A 26,574-nucleotide genomic window follows, 5' to 3' on the forward strand; every position below is an offset into this window, starting at 1 on the left:
CAGAAAAAAAATGTAACTGAAATCCTAGATTGCATCAGGTTAATTGGGGATACGGACAAAACCTCGCGGCCGAAACATCGCCGCCCAAAATCTCGCCGGCCAAAACCTCGCGGGACAAAATCTCGCCGGGCCAAAACCTCGCGTGGCCAAAACCTCGCCGCCCAAAACCTCACGTGGCCAAAACCTCGCAGCCCGAAACCTCGCGGGACAAAATCTCGCCGAACCAAAAACCTCGCGTGGCCAAAACCTCGCCGCCCAAAACCCTGCGAGACAAAATCTCGCCGGAACAAAACCTCTGTATATATATATCTCACTCCCCCTCCCTTTTGTTGTGCCGACAAAGTGAAATTATAAAAGACATCCTAGGCTCGAACCTCATCTATGTTGAAAATTTGATTGAGATCGGTAGTATGGCTCAAGAGGTATAATGTAACAAACATAATCATTTAATTTTTATATATATAGAATTCCAAAGCATGCATTAGAATTTTTCTTGTCATTATTTTAATGTAATTATGTGTTATTACTAAATATATACATATAGTAATATATAGAACATTCTACATTGAAGAAGTCGTTATGAAGAAGTTTTATCGTGACGACATTTCTTCCCAGGCGACACTACGTCTCGCTTAATTTAGACCAGGCGAGATTCTGTTTCGCGAGATCATTACAACGAGGTTTTGGTCAGGCGAGTTTTTGGGTATGGCGATATTTTGGGGCGCGAGGTTTTGGCAAGGCGAGGTTTTGGCCCGCGACGTTTTGGGAGGCGAGGTTTTGGCCAGGCGGGGTTTTGGCCAGGCGAGAGTTTGTCCCGCGAGGTTTTGGGAGGCGGGGTTTTGACCAGGCGAGGTTTTGGTCCGCGAGGTTCTGGCCGCAAGGTTTTGTACCCAAACCGGTTAATTGATGTGTAAGTAATGCATTATATTTTGATCTTACGTCTTTGAAAGTACGATACTTTTTGGTTTATAGGACGCACTCCATTCGATATATTCAAGTTTGAAAAGAAAATACTTTTTTTCATACAATAACGATTAATATTTTAAATTTTAAGTACATTTTCAACAAGATACATATAAGGAGTTCAGCCATGTTGAAGTGAACGCCGAATCACATGTGCGTCCAAGGATGTCAATAGCGTATGCGTGGACAGCGGACAGTTTATGTAATTTGAAGCTGCACTGACTGACAATTGTGCCCAAACTACATTTTACTGAAACTCTCAAATTCATGTAGCTGAAATGTTCTTACACATAAGGGATTATTGTTACACACTTGTCAGAACGCAGGGAGAGAAAAGCTTATTGGTATCAAAATATTGTACACTATAAAGACGCATTTCATTACTTGAACTTACAAGGAACCCTAGGTATCTATCAGAGCCCGATTTTCACGAAACTTTGTGTATAGAGAGAGTACCTAGGGAAACTCACACAGACAAAATTGTAGCTGCAGAGTCCAAGATGTTGGGACACTAGGGCCCGAGAAAGATTAAGATTAAGATTTTGTGACTATTTACGTTAAAATTAATGCATCGGATGACCCTCTTCTCATTAATACCAATCACACCAGTTTCAACATGGCCTCTTTCAAGATGGCGGATATTCTTTTTATAACTTTTAACAGATCATATCGACAATATCGTATCCATGTATGCTCATTTCGTGTTGCTACAATAGTTAGTTTTAAAGAAAAACTGCATTTTCTAACCATGTCCTTAATGTACTGATGTCCCACTTTTGATCTTTCTCGGGCTCTAGTGTCCCAACGTCTTGGACTCTGCAGCTACAGTTTTGGCTGTGTGAGTTTCCCGAGGTACTCTCTCTGTATGCAAAGTTTCGTGAAAATCGGGCTCTGATAGATACCTAGGGTTCCTTGTTAGTCTTAAAAGGAAAAAACGATGTGTTTCATAATCTTCAATTTTGGTAATTCTGTTATCGAATGCACACGTAAAGGGTCAAGGACATAAGAAAGATACATAACAATATTTTTGCAAATGAATTAGTTCAAGTTCCATTGTGTGCTTTAATATCTAGGTGGCCATAATAGTGAAATATCCATTCCTGATGTTGGCAATAAATGATCATTACTTGATCATTTCAGTTTTTGGTTTACGAGATTGTGTTCGTAGGATGTAGCAAAATATTCCTACGTCTTATCAAAAATTAATTCCACCAATTTTAACATGATCCTTCCTGTCATTAATCACTCTTTTAGAATAGATAACATATCACGTGATATTAATTAGAACTATAAACATGCTGCGCCGCAAGGTGTGAAATAGGAGTACACTAAATTTTTTACGTAACATGGTAATTAATAGTTGAATTGGCAAGTGATATTCTCAAAATACGCATGCTATAAGTAGCTATGGTCTGACTGTGTAATTGCTTTTCTGCTTTCTCTAATTTCTAGCCATTAAGTTATTGAAATAGTAATAAATTATAATAGTAGTAAAACTATAAATTATAATAGTAGTAATTAATAGTAAAACTATAAATTATAATAGTTTATATAAAATGGAATCATAAATCGAATGGTAGTCAATTTAGATGTGTTTATTCACAACGGAAGTAGTACGTAAATTTCGAATTTACCTTGGATGGACACACGAAATGAGTATTGCTTCAAGTACCATGATCTAGCCTTTTTATCTTAGTTTTCTCTGGTATCCATTTCAAATATTCGCGTGGACCTTTGACTTTCAATTTCAGGAAACTGCAATAAGCACATAGTCAACTTCGTATTTTATAGGCAAGTACATATGATATCTATGTTCTTCATGAACTACGATGCAGTGGTATAAATCGTGACTAAGTGATTAATAACATGATATACACTAAGAGTTTTGTGTTCCATTACAATGAAATGTATAACATATGTAATATACCATTTCAGCTCAAGATTATGACGAAACATACAATCCTCCAATGTATCGAAAAAGGATTCCAAGTAAGTAATAACCTAGAATAAAAATTTAAACCTCTTCTTATAATAATCAATTTAATGAATTGTTAACATAAATTATATTCGAACTTGATAATGAAATTAATAATCCAAAAATGCATTCGAAAAAAATTACTGTTTTATTTAATATTTTTATTTTCAGGACAATACTACGGAAGTTACCCACCGAGGAAAGGGTATCAGTACCGGAGTAAGTAATATTGAGCTTTTTAACAAGTTTGGTTTATTGCATATATTTAACATGTCCGTGTACCAGTCCGGGAGACAAACAATCTCGAAAATTACTTAATCACACAAAATTTGGTCAGAATGGTAGCGGTTAAAAGCTGGGATTCGAGTTTATTTCTGAACCAGTTACACAAATCAGGAGTGGTAGGAAGTCACATAATGGCTTTGACATTGATCGCTATAAAGGAAAAACGATAATAGATATAAAGATGAGATTTTATGTAATCGATTAATTGTATAGTCACACATTCACAAAAACAAAAGTTCTGTGCACTGATCCCTAGGTATGGGTTCGAAGTATTTTCTTACATAGAATTCAAATTACGAAACCCCAGGATGAATGTTGGTGTTAATTTTTACGGCACGGGGAAAAACTTTGGGGGATTTTGGATAGGAAGCACATGCGTTTTTCTCCCATGAAACAAAATGGGCATGGCCAATCGTTCTACGGTTACAAAATTTGGATTTTTATAATAAAATAATCGAATCTATTCAATGGGCCCGCTGAACAGAAGTGTTTTGTATGGCTGTGTCAGGCACGTAGTCAGGATTTTGTGAAGGTGGGGGTCCGTGATATGAAATACTGTGGTCATCAGACCAGCGGCTTGATCATTCTAAATCTTTTTACTAGAACATATATTGGTTCGTTTAGCCAGGATTTCATAACCGGGGAGGGGAGTGACATGAAATTCTGAAGGCTCAGGAGCTCGATCGATCTAAACTACTTTGCTATCAACATAAATTGGTTTGTTAGGACAATAAAATGAGGATATGTTGCTAAGTATTTTAATAACAAACTATGAAGAAATCTCGAGTAAAATAATCAAAAAACGTTTTGAAAAATATTATAAACCATTTACGTCCTTCCTCTGTTTATCCAAATATAACAATTTTCCTTTCATTATGACTTCAACTATTATAAAAAGTACATATTCACAATTATAAAAAGTATATACTCAATAATGTCTTGTAAAGTATTTTACAATATCTGCGTTCCTTTCTCTGTTGAATTAAATGTTAACAGAACTTTCTTTCCACATAAATTTTTGTTTTTATTATTCCGTCAACTGCTGTCTGTTAAAAATGACAGGTCAAAAGAGCAGTAGAAAATTGTTTTTGAAATAACATATTTGATACTGCAAGGATGCAATGAAAAATTGTGATTTAAAAAAATGTCCACTCAGTTACACAACGGCACTATACTTTCGGAAGCTTGAAATCTCCCTGACTAGTAGCAGAAATTCTGAAAATTCCGTAACTTTCCTAGAAATTGCAAATTTCCTGACTCTTCCTGGATATCCCGCTCACCTCGCCACCATGTATTGCCAGTAATACAAATCTCCTCATAAGAAAGAGTAACCAAAAGCTTCCTGTAGTTTATTTTTAACGCTCCTCCTTCTTTTCTAATTTCATTTTGTTTCATCCTTCCTTATTTTTTTTCATTTCTGGTCTTGAAGTTTGGGTTCGGAACCCCCTTGGCTACGTGCCTCACTGTGTACATGTATCTTGTGTATCCAAATCACTCGAGTTTCTCGTTCATGAAGAGGAATGGTCACGATCAATCTTAATGGCATTTTGTAATATGGATTCTGTGTAACAAAATGCACCGAATCCATGCACTGAGGTCCGTTGAACGGAACTTTTATTTTTTGTGTGTAGCTTTGTTACCTGTATCTTACCAATCCGAAATTACTCAAGTATTTTGTCCGTAAAGAAATGGTACGGTCAATCGTGTATGGGGTTAAGAAATTTGGCTTCTGTGTAACAGAACATATCGAATCCATTATCTGGGATCCACTGAACTGAACATTTTTTTGTAGAGCTGTGCTACGTGTATGCTCCCTATCAAAAATAGCACAAGTTTTTCGCCCATAACAAACAATTGACAGAATCGATCTTCCTGGGGTTTTGAAATTTGGATTCTATGTAACAAAATACATCCAAATACAAATTTCCGTCGTATCCTGGAGTCCAATGCACGGAAATTTATTTTGTGTGTGTGTGTGACTGAGTTATCTACTAAAAACAGAAGTAGTTAAATTACATCAGAACTTTCAGTTTCAATATTAACATTTATAGATAGAAAACGACGATACTCCGGTTTTAATGTTGATCCTTATAGCATAAAATGCTACCAGATCCAAGACGTGGTTATTTGTAATCGATTTAACGTCACAAGATTATATTCAATCTCTCAAGTCTCTACTAAAACCAGAAGTGATAGAAATACTACCTCTTTTGATTTCAATATTAATTGAAAAAATATCAAGCCATAAAAGCAAACGCCTTCAAGTAGTGTAAACACTACACTGCTACTTGATATTTAGTTTATGAACATTTTATGATGCTCTGTTCATTATACGTAAGTACAATTTCGTACGAAAAAAGTTTTTTGACAAAATTCATATTTCCGTGACAGCACAATGAATAATATCAGTAACATTGTTACTAAACATTGTTGAGGATACCTGGATTGAAATTAGAGATAGCATTAAAATTTCAGCAAAAGAAAAATTGGGACACGCGGAAATACGTAGGAACAAACCATGGTTCGACCAAGAATGCCTTAAACTAGCAGAGAAGAGAAAACAGGCAAAATTACGCTGGCTACAAAATCCGAATGAAATAATTACACAAAATTTCGCAGATATCAGGCGGGAAACTTCCAAAACTTTTAAAACAAAGAAACGCGACTTTCTGAAAGCTAAAGTTAAGGAACTTGAAGATAATAGTAAAAATAAAAACATCCGGGACATGTATAAGGGAATCAACGAATTTAAGAAAGGCTATCAACCTCGTGCTTATATATTAAATAAATCTGACGGTACAGTTCTCACTGATACGGATAGTGTCTTAAATAGATGGAAAGATTTCTTTGACGATTTGCTTAACACGCAACCAAAAACTACTGTTCGTGGAGAAAAGGAGATACACACCGCAGAACCATATATTCCAGAACCCAACCGAATATAAGTAGAAACCGCTATAAAGAAATTAAAGAAACACAAATCTCCGGGTGTAGATGAAATTCCGGCTGAGTTAATTTTAGCTGGAGGCAAAAAATTGTCGAACAAGATACACAATCTCATTCTCCTTATCTGGAACAAGGAAGAATTGCCACAATAGTGGAAAGAATCAATCATTGTTCCAATTCACAAGAAGGGCGACAAAACTGACTGTAATAATTATCGAGGCATTTCTCTTCTGTCAACATCCTATAAAATCCTTTCAAATATTCTATTAGCAAGACTGACCCCATACGCAGATGAAATTAATCGAGATTATCAGTGCGGAGTTAGACGAAATCGATCAACTATCGACCAAATATATACCATTCGCCAAATACTCGAAAAAAGTGGGAATACAATACCCCGGTACATCAACTATTTATTGATTTTAGAAAGGCGTACGACTCGGTTAGGAGAGAAACATTATACAACGTTCTTACAGAACTTGGAATACCGAGAAAGCTAATTAGATTAGTTAAGATATGTTTAAATGAATTGCAAAGTAAAGTCCGGGTAGGAAAATTTTTGTCCACGAGCTTTCACGTCGAAAATGGCCTGAAACAAGGAGATGCGTTGTCGCCATCATTATTTAACTTCGTTCTGGAATACGCTATAAGGAAAATCAAAGACAGCAACCAGGGCCTAGAGTTGAACGGTATTCACCAGGTTATGGCATATGCTGATGATGTAAATTTAATAGGGGATGATAGGAGAAGAATAGAAAGAAATGCAGAGATCTTATTAAACGCTTGCAGAGACATGGGTTTAGAAGTAAATGCAGAGAAAACTAAATACATGGAAGTGCGTGGGGACCGTAATACAGCAAATTATGGATGCGTTAAAATATTAAATAATACTTTTGATAAAGTGGATACTTTCAAATATCTAGGATCAATATTAACAGAGAAAATCATATTCACGAAGAAATTAAATGTCGACTAAAAACAGGGAATTCATGTTACTATTCGGTTCAAAATCTCTTGTCGTCGCGAATTCTGTCGAGGAATTTGAAGCTTAAAATATACAAAACGATAATTATGCATGTTGTTCTGTATGGCTGCGAAACATGGTCACTTACTCTGAGGAAAGAACATAGACTGAAAGTATTTGAGAACAAGATCCTGAGACGAATATTCGGACCCAACAGGAACGGGAATGGGGAATGGCGGAAACTTCATAACCAGGAACTGCATAATTTATATGGTCTATCCAACATTGTTAGGGTCGTGAAGTCTAGTAGACTTAGGTGGGCGGGTCATGTAGCTAGAATGGCAGAAAGTAGAAACGGTTTCAAAGTCTTGACTGGAAGACCAATAGGAAAACGACCATTAGGAAGACCTAGGCGCAGATGGGAGGACAATGTTAAGATGGATCTCGCAGAGATAGGAATACAAAGTAGGAACTGGATCCAATTAGCTAAGGATAGAAGTCAGTGGAGAGGTTTTGTGAACGCGGCATTGAACCTTCGGGTTCCATAGGCCATAGAGTTAGTTAGTTTTAGTTAGTTAACATTGTTACTAAAACCTCGAGTCGATAATATGAGCTATTGCTAAGCGTTGACTCATTGCATTTGATCACCTACAACACACAGTGCAATAGTTATCGTGTACTTAGAAATATTCCATTTCTTCCGTATTCAATGATAATAGTTACGGTACTTCAGGAAAATTGATACTCTAAGTCTTCAAGAATAATAAATAATTGGAGGTTAATTCTTTCCCTAAATATTCAAGAATAGTGAGTACTCAAAGGTAATTAAGTGATTACGTGTTAAATAATCATAGGTATTTAGGTATATTTCTTACGTAAATTTTCAAGAATAATAAATTTTTAAGGATATTTTTTTAAAAAATTTCAAGGAAAAGGAGTACTTAGAGTACGTAATTCCTTAAGTATTCAATTACAATAAATAGTTAAGGATAATTCCTTCCTTAAGTATTAAAAGATAATGATAAGTTACGGATAAAACAAACAAATCTTGAGCATGTAAGAACAATGACTAAATAAGAAGTGGAAGTCAATCTGGATTTCTCAGAGTATATAGCTACTTCCTAGTTAATGTGTAGCTCCTAATCTAGTAAATTGTAATACTTAGTTGCATATTATACTCACTTAAACAATAAAATTGTAATCAAAATGTTAGCGAAAATGAACCAAAGGAAAGGTAAAATGTTTGACACCACAATCTGGTTATAAATATAAATAGGGAATGGACAAAAATATAGCAACACCTGAAAAATTCCACATTACCCTTATTAATAGTGAGTAATACCACCTTTGACATGCAGAAGTCGACGGGAAATGGAGAAATACAGATTGCATATATTTCGCAAAGGTACTTGCATATACTTCATCTTTGGGCTCACCAAACCAGTCCTGAGTTATGTGAGCTGTATAAAAAGGGGCCTGTCATCTTGAAACACGGCATTGCCATTTGGGAACAAAATTTGCACCATGGGATATAGTTGATCACCCGAAGTTGTTACGTAGTCCTTGGCAGTGACATGTCCATATAGGGTAATGATGGGTCCGACAGAATACCAGGATATATCTGCCCAAATCATCACTGAGCCACCACCATGCTTTGCTCTTGGTAACAGACAGTCTGTATCGTAAGCTTCTTTTGGCTTTCTGTACAAGTAAACTCCGGAACAATGTAACGGAAAAGTTACCCAAAAAGATTATGGTCTTCTATTGCATCATTGTTCAGTTTTATGGGCGTTCCACCACTGTCTCTGTATAGCAGCATGGTGAACAGTCACGAGTAGTTTGAGAATTGCAGATCTGAAATAAACACTCTCTTTGCAGAGTATTCTTCTAACTGTTTTGACGCCAACACGGTTTTTAAGCACTATATTTAGCTCACCTGTGACTTTGGCACTCTGATGATCTGCATTTTCACAATCTTACCCAATGTGTTTCTGTATTTGTCACGCAACTCATATTTGCGTCCATGCTGGTTCTTCGCTGGTGTGTCTTTTCCGGAACACTGAAGCAGCCATGATCTCAGAGACCGTGCCTCTTGATCGTATATTTGCTTGATCATCAAACGTTTCCGATATTTTCGTCACGGAAGCTTCCACCATTAACACCCACCCACAATTAGCCCTGTCTGAAACTCTCAGCTGAGACATGATTCACGATAACCTGCACGGATCGGTCGCTGAACTGTAACTGGCCCATCTGTTCGATTGGTCAGGTTGTATATCTATGCAGGTGACCACAGCAACACCTGCGAAACCTGTCTGTATACGCTAATCGTGTCTGAAATAGCTGCCTCTTTTATACCAGTTGCTTCATAAATTTTGTCATCTCATATATATTCAATGTATATGAGATGCCAAAACTTAGGAAGCAACTGGTATAAAAGAGGCAGCTATTATTTCATATATATATTCAATGTATGAAACAAAGAGAATGCGAAGTTTGAACTTCCGTCTACATTAATTATATAAATAAAAATTAATGTATACTTTAAACATTTTAATTCCAGAACCTTATCAGAAGAGAATAAAACCCCGAAGTAAGTAAGAAAGTTCTCTATATATTGTAAGTAATTAACATAGTACAATTCAACTCCTATATTACAGCAATGCAATGCCTTGAGACGTATATTATTATTCTTAACATTTATTACCAAAATACTTAAGTATGCACCACTGAATTCTCATAAGGAAGTCATAAGGAAGACTTTGCCTAGAAAATATTTGCTCCTTCAACTTTTCCATACGACAAATTTTATGTGGTTCAGCATAGATTGTGATAGATGCTTCTCTTGTCGAACGTCTAACGAAACGCTAGTTTTGGTTTTTCAAAATATTCTATAAGTTTCGGAAAGTTACCATATCCATGATTACAAGCATTAGTTACACCGGTGGTAATAATTCTAATTGCTACCGCAACATAATTTGCTTCGTGTCAGCCAAACTTTGTGACGAATTGGACTTTAAAGAATCTTTTTATAGCATGAAAATTTTGTAAATTGTGCCGAGGTTCGAACATCAGTTAATAGCTCAGATTATGATTATTAAATGCTGAACTAAAGGACGTTATATATGGGGATGAAAACTGATGTCCTATAAGGAACTTAATTGAATATAAATAAAATTGAGATGTTACAATTTTAATTTTTAAAAAAAGTGATTAGTTGAAAAGATGAGGAGAACAGAGAAAGGTTTTGATCATAAAACAAAGGAAGAGAACTAGTCTGAATGATCTCTGGTGACTGGCGTTGTCCTCATGGTCTGAAATTATCAATGTATCTTTCCTGTCTCTTATCTCTGGAAGAAATTTAAGAAATTGGAGCTAGTTGACAACTGGAACCTAATCCTGTCAAGCTGCTAGTTTCGTTGAATCAAATCTTCATGCTGCTAAGGCCATGAATCTCTGCTTAATGAATTAGGTGTTTCACCAAACAGTTTCGGCGGCAATGAACCTTCAGAATGGTATTTAAAAGAACATGCAGCTAAACGTCTCCAATGGAATGGTCTCTTCTTCACTCGATGTGATCCTTTTCAAATCTTCATGATGAATATCTCTTTGTGTACGTGTTCTCCATGGTTTTCTTAAACAGAAAGCAATGACTCTTGCGATCACTGTGCCAGGAAGCACCACACTAGGGAATGCACGAAAGCAGGAAGGGAAACTAGTCTCATGTTTATTAGTAACACTTGTAATGAGGAAATAGATGCTTGTTTAAACTGTCTGTGAATGTACGTCATGAATAAAATTTTTGTCTTGTTTGAATTAAAGATTACGATTATTCTATTGAGTTACTTCACAAAATCGTGGTAGTAATTTATGCGGTCTTTCCTACCAACAGATTAGTCTTTCTTCAGATAATATTGTCGAATTTCTTTTGCTTAATTGATCATGGATAATTTTAATGTTTTTTACCCAACACACTTTGGGATAAATTTTCGACTCAAGTAAGGAGAAACCAGAAATTGTGTAACACAAATATAAAACAAAACTTGGTGTTGATGACTGGGTTCCTAGCGATATGAGAGTATATCAATAATCCATTTCGTATTTTGCTCGCGCCGCGTGGACTTTGTGGTGGACAAACACAGTGCTCGTGAATTTTCTCGGGGTTCTCTCGTTTCCCTCCACTTCCTTCATTCCACCATTTCACTCATCTCTCATCACCACCGTCTCCTTTGGCCTCACCGACATACCCACGGGACGTAAAACTTAAAAGATTTCATTTCATTTATTTTTCCATTTCGTATTTTCATGGGAATCCTTGATATAATATTTGAATTGCCCATTGGTCTTGATCGCAGGTTTTTCCTATACGAGACTGTGGTTTGGAGGACAGAAAAGAAATAGATACAAATATGTTCTTTAGTCCATATTGTATACATGGAATTATTAATGATATATGGAATGATTAATAGGACTATTCACATCACCCCAAATTATGTTAGTCACTTATGTTAGTCATTTCACCCCACCTCATCGTCTTTTTGCAAAACATGTTTTGTATCTTTATGTTCGCAATATATTGAGGCATATCTAATACATGCGTACTTAATAATCGCCTCATGCTGCTGTGGAAGTGTTGAGTACAACACGATTACTTCAGGAGAGAATGGTCCTGGTTTCTTACTGTTCAATTTTGCAATAGCAACAAAGAAGGCTACAAATCTATTCACCTTCCTTGTTGTCTTTCCTCGCTAGTTTACTTTTTTCCTCTGTATACTACCTTCTTCGTCAGCCCCAGACTGAACACTGAACATACAGGGTCTTTGCAAAGTCACCGTTGATCATGCTCTGTTGCCACAAATCATTAACCTTGACTCTATTCACTTCACCCCTATGGTCACTTCCCCCCGAGTTACTCTCTTGTAGAATATTTCTTTCGTACGTTCGTGAAAGTTTGTTTTGTTTGTGATTTCTTGCTCTGTAGGAAGATATTTCAACGAAACTGCTGCTAATTACTGAGAATATTCTTATGATAATTGACCATATTAGGACAATGCTGCTCTGTAACAGCACGTGCTAACTATTTTATACCAATGTTGCTTGGAAATAAACATCTTGTATTTTGTATCCACAGTACGAAAATACTTTAAAAATTACCAAGTCATGATCTGAAAGACATGGTTCAACAATAAAAAAAGCCAAATAATTTTTCAATGTTAGCCAATTAAAGGTTTAAAACTAAGTTTGCAAGAATATTAATAATCTTTTGGGAAAAGGTATTTGACCGTCGCCTCAAGATTTTGGACTTGTATAAAGCATGAAGAAACTACAATTACTAGAATTTAAATCTCCGAGACATGTGGTGATTCGTTTAAGTTTGTGTTTGGTGTTCCCCCTTTTCCTGTACTGGACCTTACAGGGAGAAGAAAGGGATAAGTTGGACAATTTGTGAAGTAAAATATACCAACTATAATCTTTATGTATTCTGATGTCCAACCCAGCATAACAGGTAATGCTCCTATTCCGTTATTCTTCAGTGAATTGGACAATGATACAAAAAAAAAAATGATCTTTTTCTCTTTTTTGAAAGTTCTTCTTTCTAATGGTGGTATATTTAGCAAAGAATATGGAGTCTTAAATTAACCCTAGGCTATCGCTCTAAAAGGAGATCTCCATCATATAACTAATTCTACAATGTAATTTTATAAGACTTCGCGTAATTCTAGTTTTCTCCTGTCACTTGTCCCATCACGCATGATTATGCAGAACCTAGGCAAACTTGTATATATATAAAACCTTTAAACAATATGTGATGACTAACCCTTTAGTTGGCAAAATTCCCTGTAAGTCGCAACACAAATATCTCGTTGTATTTAGTTACTCAGTATCATGCCATGATCTTATAACGTGCTACTTTGCCTGGGTAATAAGTATTATGTACGATGTAGAAAACAATCAGTGGTTATTTAAGTAACGACTAATTCATTCATTCATGCAGCGAGAACTTATGAAAGAGTAGGTGGTAGTGGATGGCAGGCCCGTAGCCAGTCCGAAAATGTAGAGGAGGCTCGGTAGAAGTTAGGGGGGGCCCGAGCCAACCATATTAGTTCATCAAATAGTAATATCAGCAATTCATCATATCTGCTCTTGAATGTTTAAGCATTTTGCTATTATCCCCCTCTACACACACACACACACACACACACACACATTAACATTCTGTAATCTACATGAAAAAAGTGAATTTTATTAAATGGGTATTACTAACTACACGAATTAGAATTAAAATACAAATGTTTTAATAGTCCCACATGTAATACTAACTTAGGATCAAGAACGAGAGATCTACTGTGAAATAAGGAAATTCAAGTTTACCTAGGCTCTTGTTTAGGGTTAACTTGCGAAGTTGCCCTTCCGTTTTTATCAAAATTTTGAAACTTTACCTAGAAGAAATTGATAATTTGATTGCTTGTGTGCTTGATAACATGTAAATGAAGCGTAATTTATGTATAATATATTGATAAGCGGTTATAAAGAAAGAAAAATAAGTGAAGTTTCATAAGGTTCATTTCAAGTGTAAATTGGGATATAAAATCGACCTTGTTGCTCGGAGAAAATTCCTTAACTCGCTTTGACGACGATCCATTGCTATATTTATTATTGCTAGTAGGGTCTTGATAAGCTGTTGTCGGTATTTTTTTTTAATGCGATAGTTGCTTGAACAGAAATGTAAACTTGTTTAGTTAGATGCTTAAACAATAAAAGAAGACACATTTTTTTAAAAAAATGGATTATTATTTTTCTATTTAAGTATTTATGATGGGTTCATGTTTCAGGTTTCCAACTAGTTAAGTAACTTGAGAGTGAGGAAATTACTGTGTGTGTGTGTTTAGGTGTGCCTACGTAAATTGAATTCATTAACTGAGTTTTGTATCCGGTTTATGCTAAGGCAGTTTCACACTTTTAAAGACCTAGAGTTCGGTTCCCTGTTGGAACCTTTCCTCTTTTAGAAATTTAGTATTTTATTCAAATTTTTTGAATACTTTGTTTATTTATACAAGAGATATTTTTTTATTTCATCCAGCATTTGCCTGTGGAGACAGATACATTATTTATTTAATTCGGAGAAATGAGAGACGAGTTACATTTGATATTCTGGTCAGATATATTATGGTACTTAATTTAGATTTGCTAATTATCCGCTAATGGAATGATCCAGATGATCCTAAGGAGAGAATTAGAACTAACTATGCTATTTTATGAGCTACTAGTAAGCTAGTTTTTCTATATTTATGTATCAAATTGTCTAAGAAATCGTAACTAACAAACAACTAAAAATTGAAACTGGATAATAACTTTTCGCTCGAATTCTTTTACAATAAATTACCTTGTAGATTTCACGATCACGTTGTGATTTCTAGGGTTAAAAGTATGTTGCTACTTCTTGAACACTTAAACATAGAAACGGTAATAAAGACTGAAACTACATAAAATGTCTTCAGTTTATTACACAATGATAATGCTAGGGGCACATGTCGAAATAAATACTGAATCTCAACTATATTTTTATAAAATATAACTTATAGCGAGCTGTCCACGTGTACTGCATGCATTCGTACGCTTAAAATACCAAACAAAATATTGTAGTTTCCTTTTCAATTGTCGTACGAAAAACAAACTAGCCAGAAAGGAATTTAAGACCTTCCATTTAGCAAGGAAATGATTCCTTGGGAAAAGGTTATTTTTCGAAACACCCTTGGAGAAGTAGTGAAGAGATTTTGATGGGATATTGATGAGATTTTAACTAAAGGACAAACACTAGTTACCTACTTAGACATTAATTCAGATAATTGCTTCATAATGAAATCCATGCTCTTTCAGATTATCCTGATTGATGGTTATTCTATACATCAACACCCGGTTGAAAATCTCTATATATTATTCAAATTATATATTTTTTGTAATATCTAAGATAGGTTGTTTATTCTCATTAATGAACATATACAGTGATGTCAACCTATACAATAACAATGACAAACACGTTACTAACTATGGGATTTCATATACTTATCAGCAATTTTTGTAATTTGTTTCGACATGAACGACATTCTACAGGATTGAGACCAAAAGAATTCATTAGAACTTCAAACGACTTTTATCCTTTTAGGTTTTTCTTTTGTGTTTACTTACATTTTACATATTTGTTTACCTCTATATTCGACACTGTAAACCGTGGCGCCGCGGTGGCTCAATGGTAGAGCGTTCATCTCTAGTGCATGGTGTCATGGGTTCAAACCCTTCTCCCGCCAAGTGAACTTTTTGGTGGACAAACACCGTGTGCCTGGGTTTCCTCGGGTGATTCTTCCGTTTCCTCTCACTTTCTTCATCCCACCATTTCATTAATTTCTCATAATCACCTTCTCCTTTAGCCTATCCGGCACAACCGTGTGTCTTAAAACTCAAAAATTTCATTTCATTTTCATTTCGGCACTTTAAACAAAATTTCCAACAGATATATATTTTAAGAAATAGAGGAGCTAGTTTAATCAAATCGTCGTAAGTGACGTAAAACTAAAATAAACATATTAATTCATTTCTGTAATTAAACACCTTGAAACTATATTACTAAAATGATGTTTTTGTGAAAGAGTTTCAATTATTTCATGTTATTTTAACACGAATGTACACGACCTACTGCCTTTCACAATGTATAGCTTTCTTCCACTATAAATAATACCAGTTAGTTAAAAGATTATTATTTTTTTCTCTTTAAGTTACAATAGAATAGTCGCTAATTGTTCAAGTTAACAAAACAGGAAATTAATACATACAATATGAACACATGTCCCCTAACCATTTACTAATGCTGTAATTATTTGAAATAACTTACATAATATACTCAAGTGGGCACATCTGTTTATTTTTGCAGGAGCAAGATATCCATACCACTCCATTCCAAAACGTGCTGGATACAGTGGTGGTTATGGTATGGTCACTTCAAATAACCTTCCATATGAAGAGGATATTGATGACACCATGGACACGGAATATGAAGGTACGAATGGAGGAATCCCAGTTGAAAATAGCGGATATGGCCTAAGTAATGACATTGGTTCTGGAGGAGGTTCACCAGGATATTACCAGGGAGCATCTAACAATGATTTAAGTAATTATCAGGGATCACCTAGTCAGCCCAACCCCAACGCTCAAGGAACACCGGGAACATCAAACCAAGGTACAAGCCCTGCATATGGCACAGGAAATACTGATACTGGTTCCCAAGCAACCATTTCTGATGGATTATCCAATCAAAACTCGAACACTCAGGGGAGCGAAGACAATGCATCTGGTAATGAAAAAGACCATTCAAATAATCCTCTAGGAGTAGTTACTGGTGAGGGTGCCTCAGCTCAATTTCCTAGACGAGATTCAGCATACATGATGTTACCATCTGTCGGAAATGATCATTTTACCACAGTAGGATATGCAGGAGAAAATATACCGGCTAGACCTTACCCGGACGTCCCACAGGCTGTGGTATATGGACCACCTGCTCAAGGTAAGTAAACTAAAAATATTTGTATTCTTAATATTTAACTATTGGAGTCAGATTTATATTCACTGTTCTAATAATAGATAACAGATTTAAATGTTCTATGGGTGTTTCTACTGCATATACATTTTCAATGCTCTGAGCTCCGTAGAGGATACTGAGGCAAAGTTTGCAATTATGCTACATTATATTCAATAAAAGGGCTTAGGTCATATTATTTGATTTTATTCCTGTTCAATTTCCAGTCACTCTCCTTACCTTCAGTCAACATTCTTGTCTCTTTAACCGCTTAACGGTTTTACCCGAATTATTACGTTCAAGGGTAATATGTAAATCTTGATTATCCCGAGTTATTACGTTGAAACTATATTTTTCCGTTCGAATCTGTATTTAAGCGAAATGTTTGGTTGTGAGAAGAAAAGGTGCAGGCAGCAAATCTTAACAAGCAAATTAATCGTCTTTTGTTTTGGTTTATTGACTTTTACACCAGGCGGCAGTGTATTACTCCTGCAGTGCCCGAAATATTTCGGGATAATCCCGATTGAATGTTTTCACGTTTTAAATAGCCTCAACTTATAAGACGATAGAAATTTTGGCATGATTCTGTTCAGGACTTAGCAGATAAAGCTTTTGTTTGAATAAAACATATTTTTCAGCACCCAAATTCATTTAATCTTACAATTATTTTATTTTCAATTGTGCCCGAAAAAACTCTGGATAATCCAGAAGTAGTATTTTGAGGGGTTATAACTTTCGAAATTTGGTTCTGAATGACAATTAAAATAGATCGTGTTACCACGCATTTATGATAGATTTAAAATATGAAATAAAATAATATGACCTTTTTGGGACCTTTCTCTAAAATAAATTCAACCGTTAAGCGGTTAAACAGGCTAGGCGAGTCGTTATTGCATACAATTTCAGTCAATAATTTGGCCCCTAAATTCACCTTCAGTGCTATCAACAGATGAAGCAGTAACACAAACATTGTTTAAATAACCACAACTCTCACAAATTCGATCTGAAACATTCTCAGTGAGTAGTTTTAAAGCTACTTAATGACTTGCAGTTTTTTCAAACCATGTTGAATACCAGATACCAAGTACAAAGAAGTACTTATTTTTATCGTAAAATATGTTTATTTAGTTTATTTGCGAAGCGAATCTCCAACCCATAAGTTTCCTCTACAACCGAAGGTGAATCCAAAAGACAAATCTCCTCCGGAAAATGAAGCACTTCTGTTTATACTAAGTGGTTATATTTTACAAGATAGGTCGTTATATGATCTAAACCTTTAAACCCGTAGCAATACCAAATCTTTTTGTACAATACAAAAATTTTGTTAAAATGTTTATTTACTTACTGTAACACACGTATATGGAGGAAGGCACAGTCGGTAGAACCGGCTAGCTGAGAACTGGTGGCTTCTAGGAAATAAAGTGGTCCTACTAATGTGCCAGAAAATTTTACATAGGACAGCATAGAATGATATTTACTATCATGACAATACAAGTTAAGGGCCTCTGTTATTTGCTTTTAAATCATGCTATAAATGACAAAAGTCATATCAATTGGTCATAAGTCGCCGGTAGAGTAAGTTTGGGTACACATGTAAATCTTGTGTAAACATGAATAATACGTGATCATTTTTATAATTAACGCATATTTGATTATGTTCTATAGAAACAAGCTTCGATGTTTAATGGTGAAATATGCAAAAGTAACAGTTACATTGGATGATTTATTTCTTCATTCAGTGGATGTCTGTTCGATTTCCGTTTGTAATTGCTAAAGAGAAAAAAAATGTGTGTAAAACAACAACAACAAAAAATATCCACTAGGTCTAAACTCTTCAGTTTACTACTTGGCTAGATTTATCGTTAATGCTAATAAAGAAACGGACGATAAATATTTTCTCGCTTTGTCTCTTAATTTTTGTGAAAGTCTTATCTCATGTCAGTTCTCGAAAACTTCTCTCTCTACTCGCCTCCATATCTCGTTTTGTGTACTTACGTTCAAAATTGTTAAGCTAGTGTTTTATCAAAATTTCACAAAGGAGCAATCAGAATTATTCTTCGTCACGAGAAATTTACGAAAGAACTGATTAATATGTAAACCATATACATTATTGAAATATATTGTGTAATAACTATAGTGTCTCAAAATAAGTATAAATGTTTTCATTATGTGAAATGATTATATTAGTTTTTAGGCTGTAAGAAGCGAATTATAACATGAGCTCCATCCAGCACCCGTCATTAATATCTGTCACTGGTATGAAATTCGGATTGGCTGAAATGTTTTAGTGTCATCTACTGTTACTGACTGAAGAATTATTCTATTTTTGTGTGCATTATTGTACATAGAATTTCTAGCAATATCGATTGTTGGTACTTGTAATGGTATTTCAATGTATCGATTCTATCGTTACAACGACAACAGGAGTTTTCCACTATGTAAAATTGGTTTAATGAAAATTCCGCAATTGTTAGTGCCAAAGATTCATTCATTGACTTTTGATTTTAACGTCCCTTTCAGCAGCGAGGCTATATGAGACAGAACCTACTGATTAACGTGAAAATCACATGAGCTCCATCTGGGAATCGAACGCGGATGTTAGTGCAGAGGAATTGAAAATACTTCGTCTAATGCCCCTTGAGGATAAAGAAAGGACGAATTACGCGAAAGAAGAAAAACAATCAGAGAATCCATGGAGAAAAAGATGCATGACGAAAAATACGAAAAATGGCTTTGTTTACAGTAATCATAGCAGCACAATCAATTTTACAATACATAATTTGCTTCTTCGATAGTGAGATGCCCCGCTTCTTATACAATGAATCACGTTATGCTAACACAGTGTTTGATATTTAAGACGTGGTGAATTAGAGTTACAAAGAACAGTCTTACTTGAAATAACATTTTCGATCCTAAGCCGGAGTGAGACTCGGGTTGTCTGTTTATTCCAAAATGCCGGAGCCCGAGTCCAACGCGTTTTTTACGTAATAGCCTCTATGTAAATTATTATCGGTTGCGGTCGGTGGTCAGTCGTGTTAAATGCTTACTGAGATTCAGTCCTTCAAGAAATACTCTTCAGCTGACATCCAGCGAAAAGTAAACGGACTTTTGCAGATTGATTGTTGTGATCAAATTTCTGCGTTTGACTGCAGCACGTACGATGAAATAATGGACTATTTCGTTAAGAAAACTATTTCATCTTACAGAAGTGAATTCCTACAGACTTCCTGCTCTTGATTGCACACCGTTGTCACTCCTTGCACTTCACACGCGGCGGGAGTATTATTTTTCTATTGTAAAAATCTTTGTTGATTGTTCACAAAGCATATATTTCAAACAACTACCCTTTTTTAGATCACCATATTACTTATTCGTAATAAAATATAAAATCCAAAAATTTGTTTGCAATGTTTTAACACGTCTATTGTTATTTAGTAATAGACTATAATTCTTTAAAAAGGCCTAAAATTCTCAAAATTCTGGAGTAAACAAGGTCATATTAGCCCAGGATCGAAAGTGTTAATAAAGATTGTATAATGTTTCCTTCATAGTAAAGTTAAAGAATAGGAAAGAAATTTACAAACACCGTGCTCGTGGGTTTTCTCAGGGTTCTCCCGTTTTCTCCCACTTTCTTCATTCCACCATTTCACTCATCTCTCACCATCATCGTCTCCTTTAGCCTAACCGGCGTAAACTTAAAGATTTCATTCCATTTCAAGAAAGAAATTTAAAAGTGGCTGGTATTCAGAGTAAAAGGATAAAATTAAATTTTTAAAATCCTGAAATCAGAAATATAAATTTAACACGATATTAGGTCATTTAAGCTTCGGAGATGGGTTCTCAAGAACTAATGCCATCACACGAGCATTGCGTTTAGTAGAACAGAAATTTTTGTAACTCTTCATACTACTTGATTTTAATTGCGCTCGTTTTACGTTTATTGACATTTACATATTATTTGGCGTATGTCATAGTATTTTTCATTGCCATCATTCTGTTATTGTAGTATATAAAATTAAGAAGACGTAAATGAGATGTAGAGAGCGTTAGAAAAGCCAGAGTGGGCTTCTTTTTATGCAAGAAGATGACTATCCAAAATTGATGTTACAAATTATTAGGAATGTCTGATCTAGCTACATACTGTATATTGTTTGACATGTATGTATATTTTAGTCAAGGAAATTTAATCAAAGAAGCTGTTGCAATGTCATTGATGCAACTATATTAATATTTAGAGAAATATTCCGTGACAAAGGAAGCTTTCCGAAAAGGACAACATGTCTTAATAGTAATTATGGGATAAATTATAATAACAAAGCAGAAAAAGATAAGGGTACTGTAGTAGTAGGCTGACCAGTCTTACGTTATTTAATAGAGCTAGCTTTCAACTGACATGTGCTAATTACAGTAGAAGAGATGTTATTCTAATACTTTTCACTACAGCGCCGGTGCTGGGAAGCTAAGAAAAATAAACACTATTTTGAAACTTACTTCAAAATAAAGAAGAGAAGAGAAGGAAAATAATTTTAAAAATGTATGCAAAAGGTCACGTTTTGACCTAAGCAAAACTCTTAGCTTACAGTTTTGGCATCGCACAATAACCTTCATCACACAGTTAATCTGATTAGTCATTGTCTAATAAAGATGTTGAATTTGATGGAGATTATGATACATTTCCAAAAATGTAACAGAAGGTTGTTAATATGTTTTCCATGAATGGATCAGATTTTTATAATATACTTAAATTAGTTCAAAGCTATAACTGACGAAATATAGTTAAAGAATAAGGTTAACAAATGATTATTAAAATAAAAACTAAAGCTTCTGGTAATTAAAAAACATACATAAAAATCTCTTAGCGTTCCTAATTCGTACAACTCACTTTAGTAAGATACAATTTTAAAATGAAAGTGTTATAACAATAAACGTAAGGTAATTTCAGGCGGGTAATTCTATTATTATCTGAAGTCAATACTTTCATCATATTACCGATGAAGATATTTGTTAAATGTGTTATTGCTATTTCTATGAATGTATGAATGTTTATATTGACTTTTTATTTTCTTATATTTCTTAAAGAAAATTTCAAACTTTCTTCTAATAGGTCAATACAGAGGGGATCTTTATAGCTACTCAAATGGACCCGATTTATCATGTAAGTATCTAAACATACAAATACAACCAATTTCTTTTTAATATTAATACTAATATATTTAGCTAATTGTTTGTTATACTTTGTGCTCTTTAACATGAGGATGTAAGTTTTCACTTCATTTATCTACTAGTTATCTGCATTACTAATAACACTTAAAAAGTGACTAGGTTATAAATTAATATCAATAGAAGTGTTACATATACATATACATATAGTACATTAGGAAGACCTAGGCGCAGATGGAAGGACAATATTAAGATGGATCTCGCAGAGATAGGCATACAAAGTAGAAACTGGATGCAATTAGCTAAGGATAGAAGTCAGTGGAGAGCTTTTGTGAACGCGGCATTGAACCTCCGGGTTCCATAGGCCATAGAGTTAGTTAGTTAGTTAGTTAGTTATATCCAAGTTTCACAATCCTGCTGTACTTCCGCAACAATTTTATAGAGATAGTTGGTCAGTTGCATGAGTACCTTAGGATTCAGGAACACGTGTTTGGATAGAGCACATATTAGTTCCTGAATAACCTTTTGACCCGACTACGGTAAGTACCATAATTTTGGAGCTTTGGATCTTTAAATTTCATTTTTGACATGTTTCTGGCAGTCTATAACTCCGTAAGGAAGGAAGTATTTGTGCACCCAGGTTGCTCTCCACTTTTTGTCTTATCTTGGTGTCAGGAATCAGCTCTCAAACGTTGTCGGTGTTGTTTTGGAACACCCTGTATAAGAGCAATATATTCGTGACAGAAGTTATAATTGTATTATTTTTGTCCCTTGTATATATATTGCTCTTATATATATATATATGTGTGTGTGTGTGTGGGTGGGTGGGTGTGTTCCATTGCTGCTACAATTACTGTTGGCTGCAATACTTTTGTTAATTATAAATGATTAGTGTAATGTTCGTACCAACACGTTACATGCCTATAAGTGAGAGCAGATAGAGAACTAATATTCAAAATATTTAATTTCAGAATTTGACTATTCCGTTTTTCAGAAAATATATTGTATTAGATAAAAAAAAAGATGGTAACTTTTCAATCCTGAAAATGAAGTTGAAATAAATTTTCTGCTTTTACGTCTGAGATTATGATCCTTGTCTTAAGAGATTAGACATTACTAATAAAACGAAAAGATTATGAAAGCATGGCGGAATGGGAATATGAGAAACCTAGGGACGAAATCGGTGCCACAGACTCATATGCATGATATAGAACCAGGAACTTCTTGCATCAAAAGTGTGTGATTTATCAGAATTGCCCGAACGTCAAAATCTTATTTCCGACATAGATTTGTGCTCTCTGAAATTATGTTATCTATTCTCTGTTATATGTTCAATAACTATTATCATTTTAGAAAAAGAGATGTCAATGCAAAATGTATATTTTATGAAAAAATGCAGTTATTTAAGATGAAACTTACAAATAAAATAGTTCCAAATATTGTTTTCCTAGCTTTTAAAATATTACCCAGCTAAGAAAATTTATCGTTTTGCATCTTTATAATATAAGTCTTCTTTTTCTTCTTTCTGTTTAGATCCGAAGTATGAGAAGTATGAAGGTAGGTACATTTAGTGGAAAGAATTTTAATTGTGAGATCAACTAGTCAATAAAATAAATATTTCTATTAGAAGCGGAATATCCTAATGTGCGAAGTGATTGATATTGAATTGAATTGCATTTCCCTTTACTTTAGCGGGCGAGGTTCAGCCGGAGGCTGCTCTGCCACCTAACCCTTGTCATGATTACAAAGAAAAGAAAGAAAAAAACAAAGACACAAATAAGATACAAGATGCAAATAACAACATAACATGATACATTCAATAATACTAAGGATAAATAAAACCCCCAGTAAATGTAAATGTAAAAAAAAACTATAATCATACTGCTAGTCCAATTACATACCAATTTCAGTCGAATTTCATGTGTGCCAATGCTTTATCTCTGATCTCTAAATAATAATGTTTAGAGTGATTATTTAAATGAATTGTATGGTTTGTCAGTGATTGACTGTGGTAGGGAGTTCCAGATTCTTACTGTCGAAATTGAAAATGCCTTCTCTGTTATTTTTAAAGACTGCCGGGGCATATTCAGTTTATTACTTCCTCGGGTATTGTAACGGTGAATTTCTGATCTACATGTTCATTTTTGATGTAAGTAAGGTGGTGTTTTATGTGAATTTATTTTGTATAGTAAACAACAGTATCGGAGATATCGTCTTCGGGACATGGATAGGATATTGTTTTCATTAAGTACCGGCAGAATATGCTGAAACTTTCTGTAATTGAGAGCGAAGTGTATAGATTAATTCTGTATTTTCTGAATTGCCCTACTATTTTGAGTGGAGAGAGAAAGCTACCATATATTCAATCGCAATAATCGAACAGAGGCAAAATGAGAGTGTTAACAAGATATAGTCTTGTTTCTGGCGACAAATAGCCTTTTAATTTATAAAGGCGTAGTAACGTGCGCTTAGTTTTAATACACTGTTCAGAAATGTGTTTAGTTCAGCTAAGCCCTTGGTCTTGACATAGCATTATATTATTGAAAGATCTGTGATAGATTCGTTCTGGTCAAGGTTCGAATAAAGTCCAAATTAAACCACATCTTTTCTTACTAGTGGTAACAATAGACTGCATATCAAGTACAAAGAACCTATACAACTTCCTTCAGTCCTGTGTTAAATTGCAATATACTTAGATCTTTTAATATATTATTTACTCATCATTAAACCTAGTACAAGTCGGATTTAGGAACTAAATTACATCAGGCACTCATTCAAGATGGATTTGGCAAAATGTATTCCTTAACATATTTAGTGATACAGGTGTTAATTTTCAGCGTTTTTGAGACTATTGTGTAAACACTTATTGCGTTCGAGTACCGTTCTTTCTATTCCAAAATCGTGGAATTCCAGCTTCTGCTGTTCCAACCAAAATTTATATTTGTTCATAATCTCTTCAGCGTGGTGCAAATGCTGTAGAGTAAGATATTCTTTATAGGCGACAAGTTGCTTATGAGTATCCGCTGGTCGCTCACACTCTAGTAGGAAAAGCCGTGTGGCGGAACACACTTCGCATTGGAAGAAACCCAGTGATTGTGTGAATATGTTACCCGCACTAAACTCCGTGCAGAAGTGAGAATCAACCGGAAGAGGGAAGGGGAAGGCATAATAAAATCTAATCTATCATATGAAATCTAATATATATGTTTCATATGATAGATTAGATTTTATTATGCCTTCCCCTTCCCTCTTCCGGTTGTTTCTCACTTCGACACGGAGTGTAGTGCGGGTAACACACTCACACAATCACTGGGTTTCTTCCAAGGCGAAGTGTTTTCCGCCACACAGCTTTTCCTAGTAGTGTGAGTGACCAGCGGATATTCATAAACAACTTGTCGCCTATAAAGAATATATATCGGGCGTTGCAAAATAAGTGTTACAACTCTTCGGAGGTGACTCCTACCACTGAGACAAGAAAAAACGTTCTCTTCAACTTTCGGCTATCGGACATAGTTCCAAATCTACAAGGTACCCAAAGCGTGGGAAAATGACTTTCGGACGGCAATAGTTCGGAAACTATCCAACGTAAAGAGGGCGGGTAAAACATTCACTGAAGAAGTCATACCTGCTGTATTGAATTTTGCATGTTTCATAATCCTACCATGCACGTGCAAGGGATTCCCCAAAGGAATATAGGGAGTCCCGGATAATCTGCCAAATGAAAATTGGTCTAAATGGATATGAATTGATGGAGTTTCTACCAGGTATCAATAATTCATTTGTATTAAGTCGATATCTGGAACAAATGCAATATGGCGAGCATTTTCATGCCCGTTGTGTGTGGTTTGAGGGAATATTATTGGTGAAGTGCAAAGGATTTCATATTCTTGACGCTAATCCTTACATTTCCGTCGCTCTGCACTCACGTTTACTTAGTATGAGTGCATTTCTGGGCATTTTTCATTACATGTTTAGATACATGTGAATCACCCTGCTTCATCTGATGTGCTCTACCGACACTCCAGACGTCTTTCTAACGCATTTGAGCACAAATTCGCTACACTTAATACCCAGAACCTCACTGTTGGCCAGCATCCCTACCTGGCGATTATGCAACCACACACAACGGCCATGAAGGTGTCCACAATTTTGTATTTGTTCCAGATATCGACTTAATACAAACGAATTATTGTTGCCTGGTAGAAACCCTATCAATTCATATCCATTTAGACCAATTTTCATTTGGCAGATTATCCGGGACTCCCTATGTTCCTTTGGGGAATCCCTTACGCGTGCATGGTAGGATTGTGAAATATGCAAAATTCAATACATCAGGTATGACTCCTTCAGTAATTTTTTTACTTTCCCTCTTTACGTTGGATAGTTTCCGAACTATTGGCGTCCGAAAGTAATTTTCCCACGCTTTCCACTCCTTGTAGATCTGAAACTATGTCCGATAGGCGAAAGTTGAAGCGAACTTTTTTTCTTGTCTCAGTGGCAGGAGTCACCTCCGAAGAGTTGTAACACTTATTTTGCAACAGCCGATAAAGGAACTTGTCGGCCTACAGAGGTGTAAACTTACTTTAGAACATATTATATACTTTAATGTGGTGTTGAGTAATTGGAAGTAACTAAGTACAATTGAATACTAAAGATAGTGACAATTGGATACTATTCCATGCAGTTTTGTGTGTACTTCATTTCACTTGACAT

At 35.1% G+C, this 26,574-nt stretch overlaps 1 protein-coding gene across 1 annotated transcript in view; it reads left to right on the forward strand.

Annotated features, from left to right (window-relative positions):
- Positions 1-26,574, forward strand: part of LOC145683732 (uncharacterized) — a 61,645-nt gene that overhangs the window by 28,835 nt on the left and 6,236 nt on the right. The window contains exons 8-13 of the mRNA XM_081755252.1: positions 2,899-2,952; positions 3,110-3,157; positions 9,697-9,726; positions 16,060-16,689; positions 21,806-21,856; positions 23,395-23,418. Coding sequence (XP_081611378.1) covers positions 2,899-2,952; positions 3,110-3,157; positions 9,697-9,726; positions 16,060-16,689; positions 21,806-21,856; positions 23,395-23,418 — 837 coding nt within the window. The remainder of the gene's footprint in view (positions 1-2,898; positions 2,953-3,109; positions 3,158-9,696; positions 9,727-16,059; positions 16,690-21,805; positions 21,857-23,394; positions 23,419-26,574) is intronic.

Source organism: Thermobia domestica, chromosome 4, assembly GCF_964235325.1.
Source record: "Thermobia domestica chromosome 4, izTheDome1.hap1.1, whole genome shotgun sequence".
In the NCBI taxonomy this organism is placed as follows: Eukaryota; Metazoa; Arthropoda; class Insecta; order Zygentoma; family Lepismatidae; genus Thermobia; species Thermobia domestica.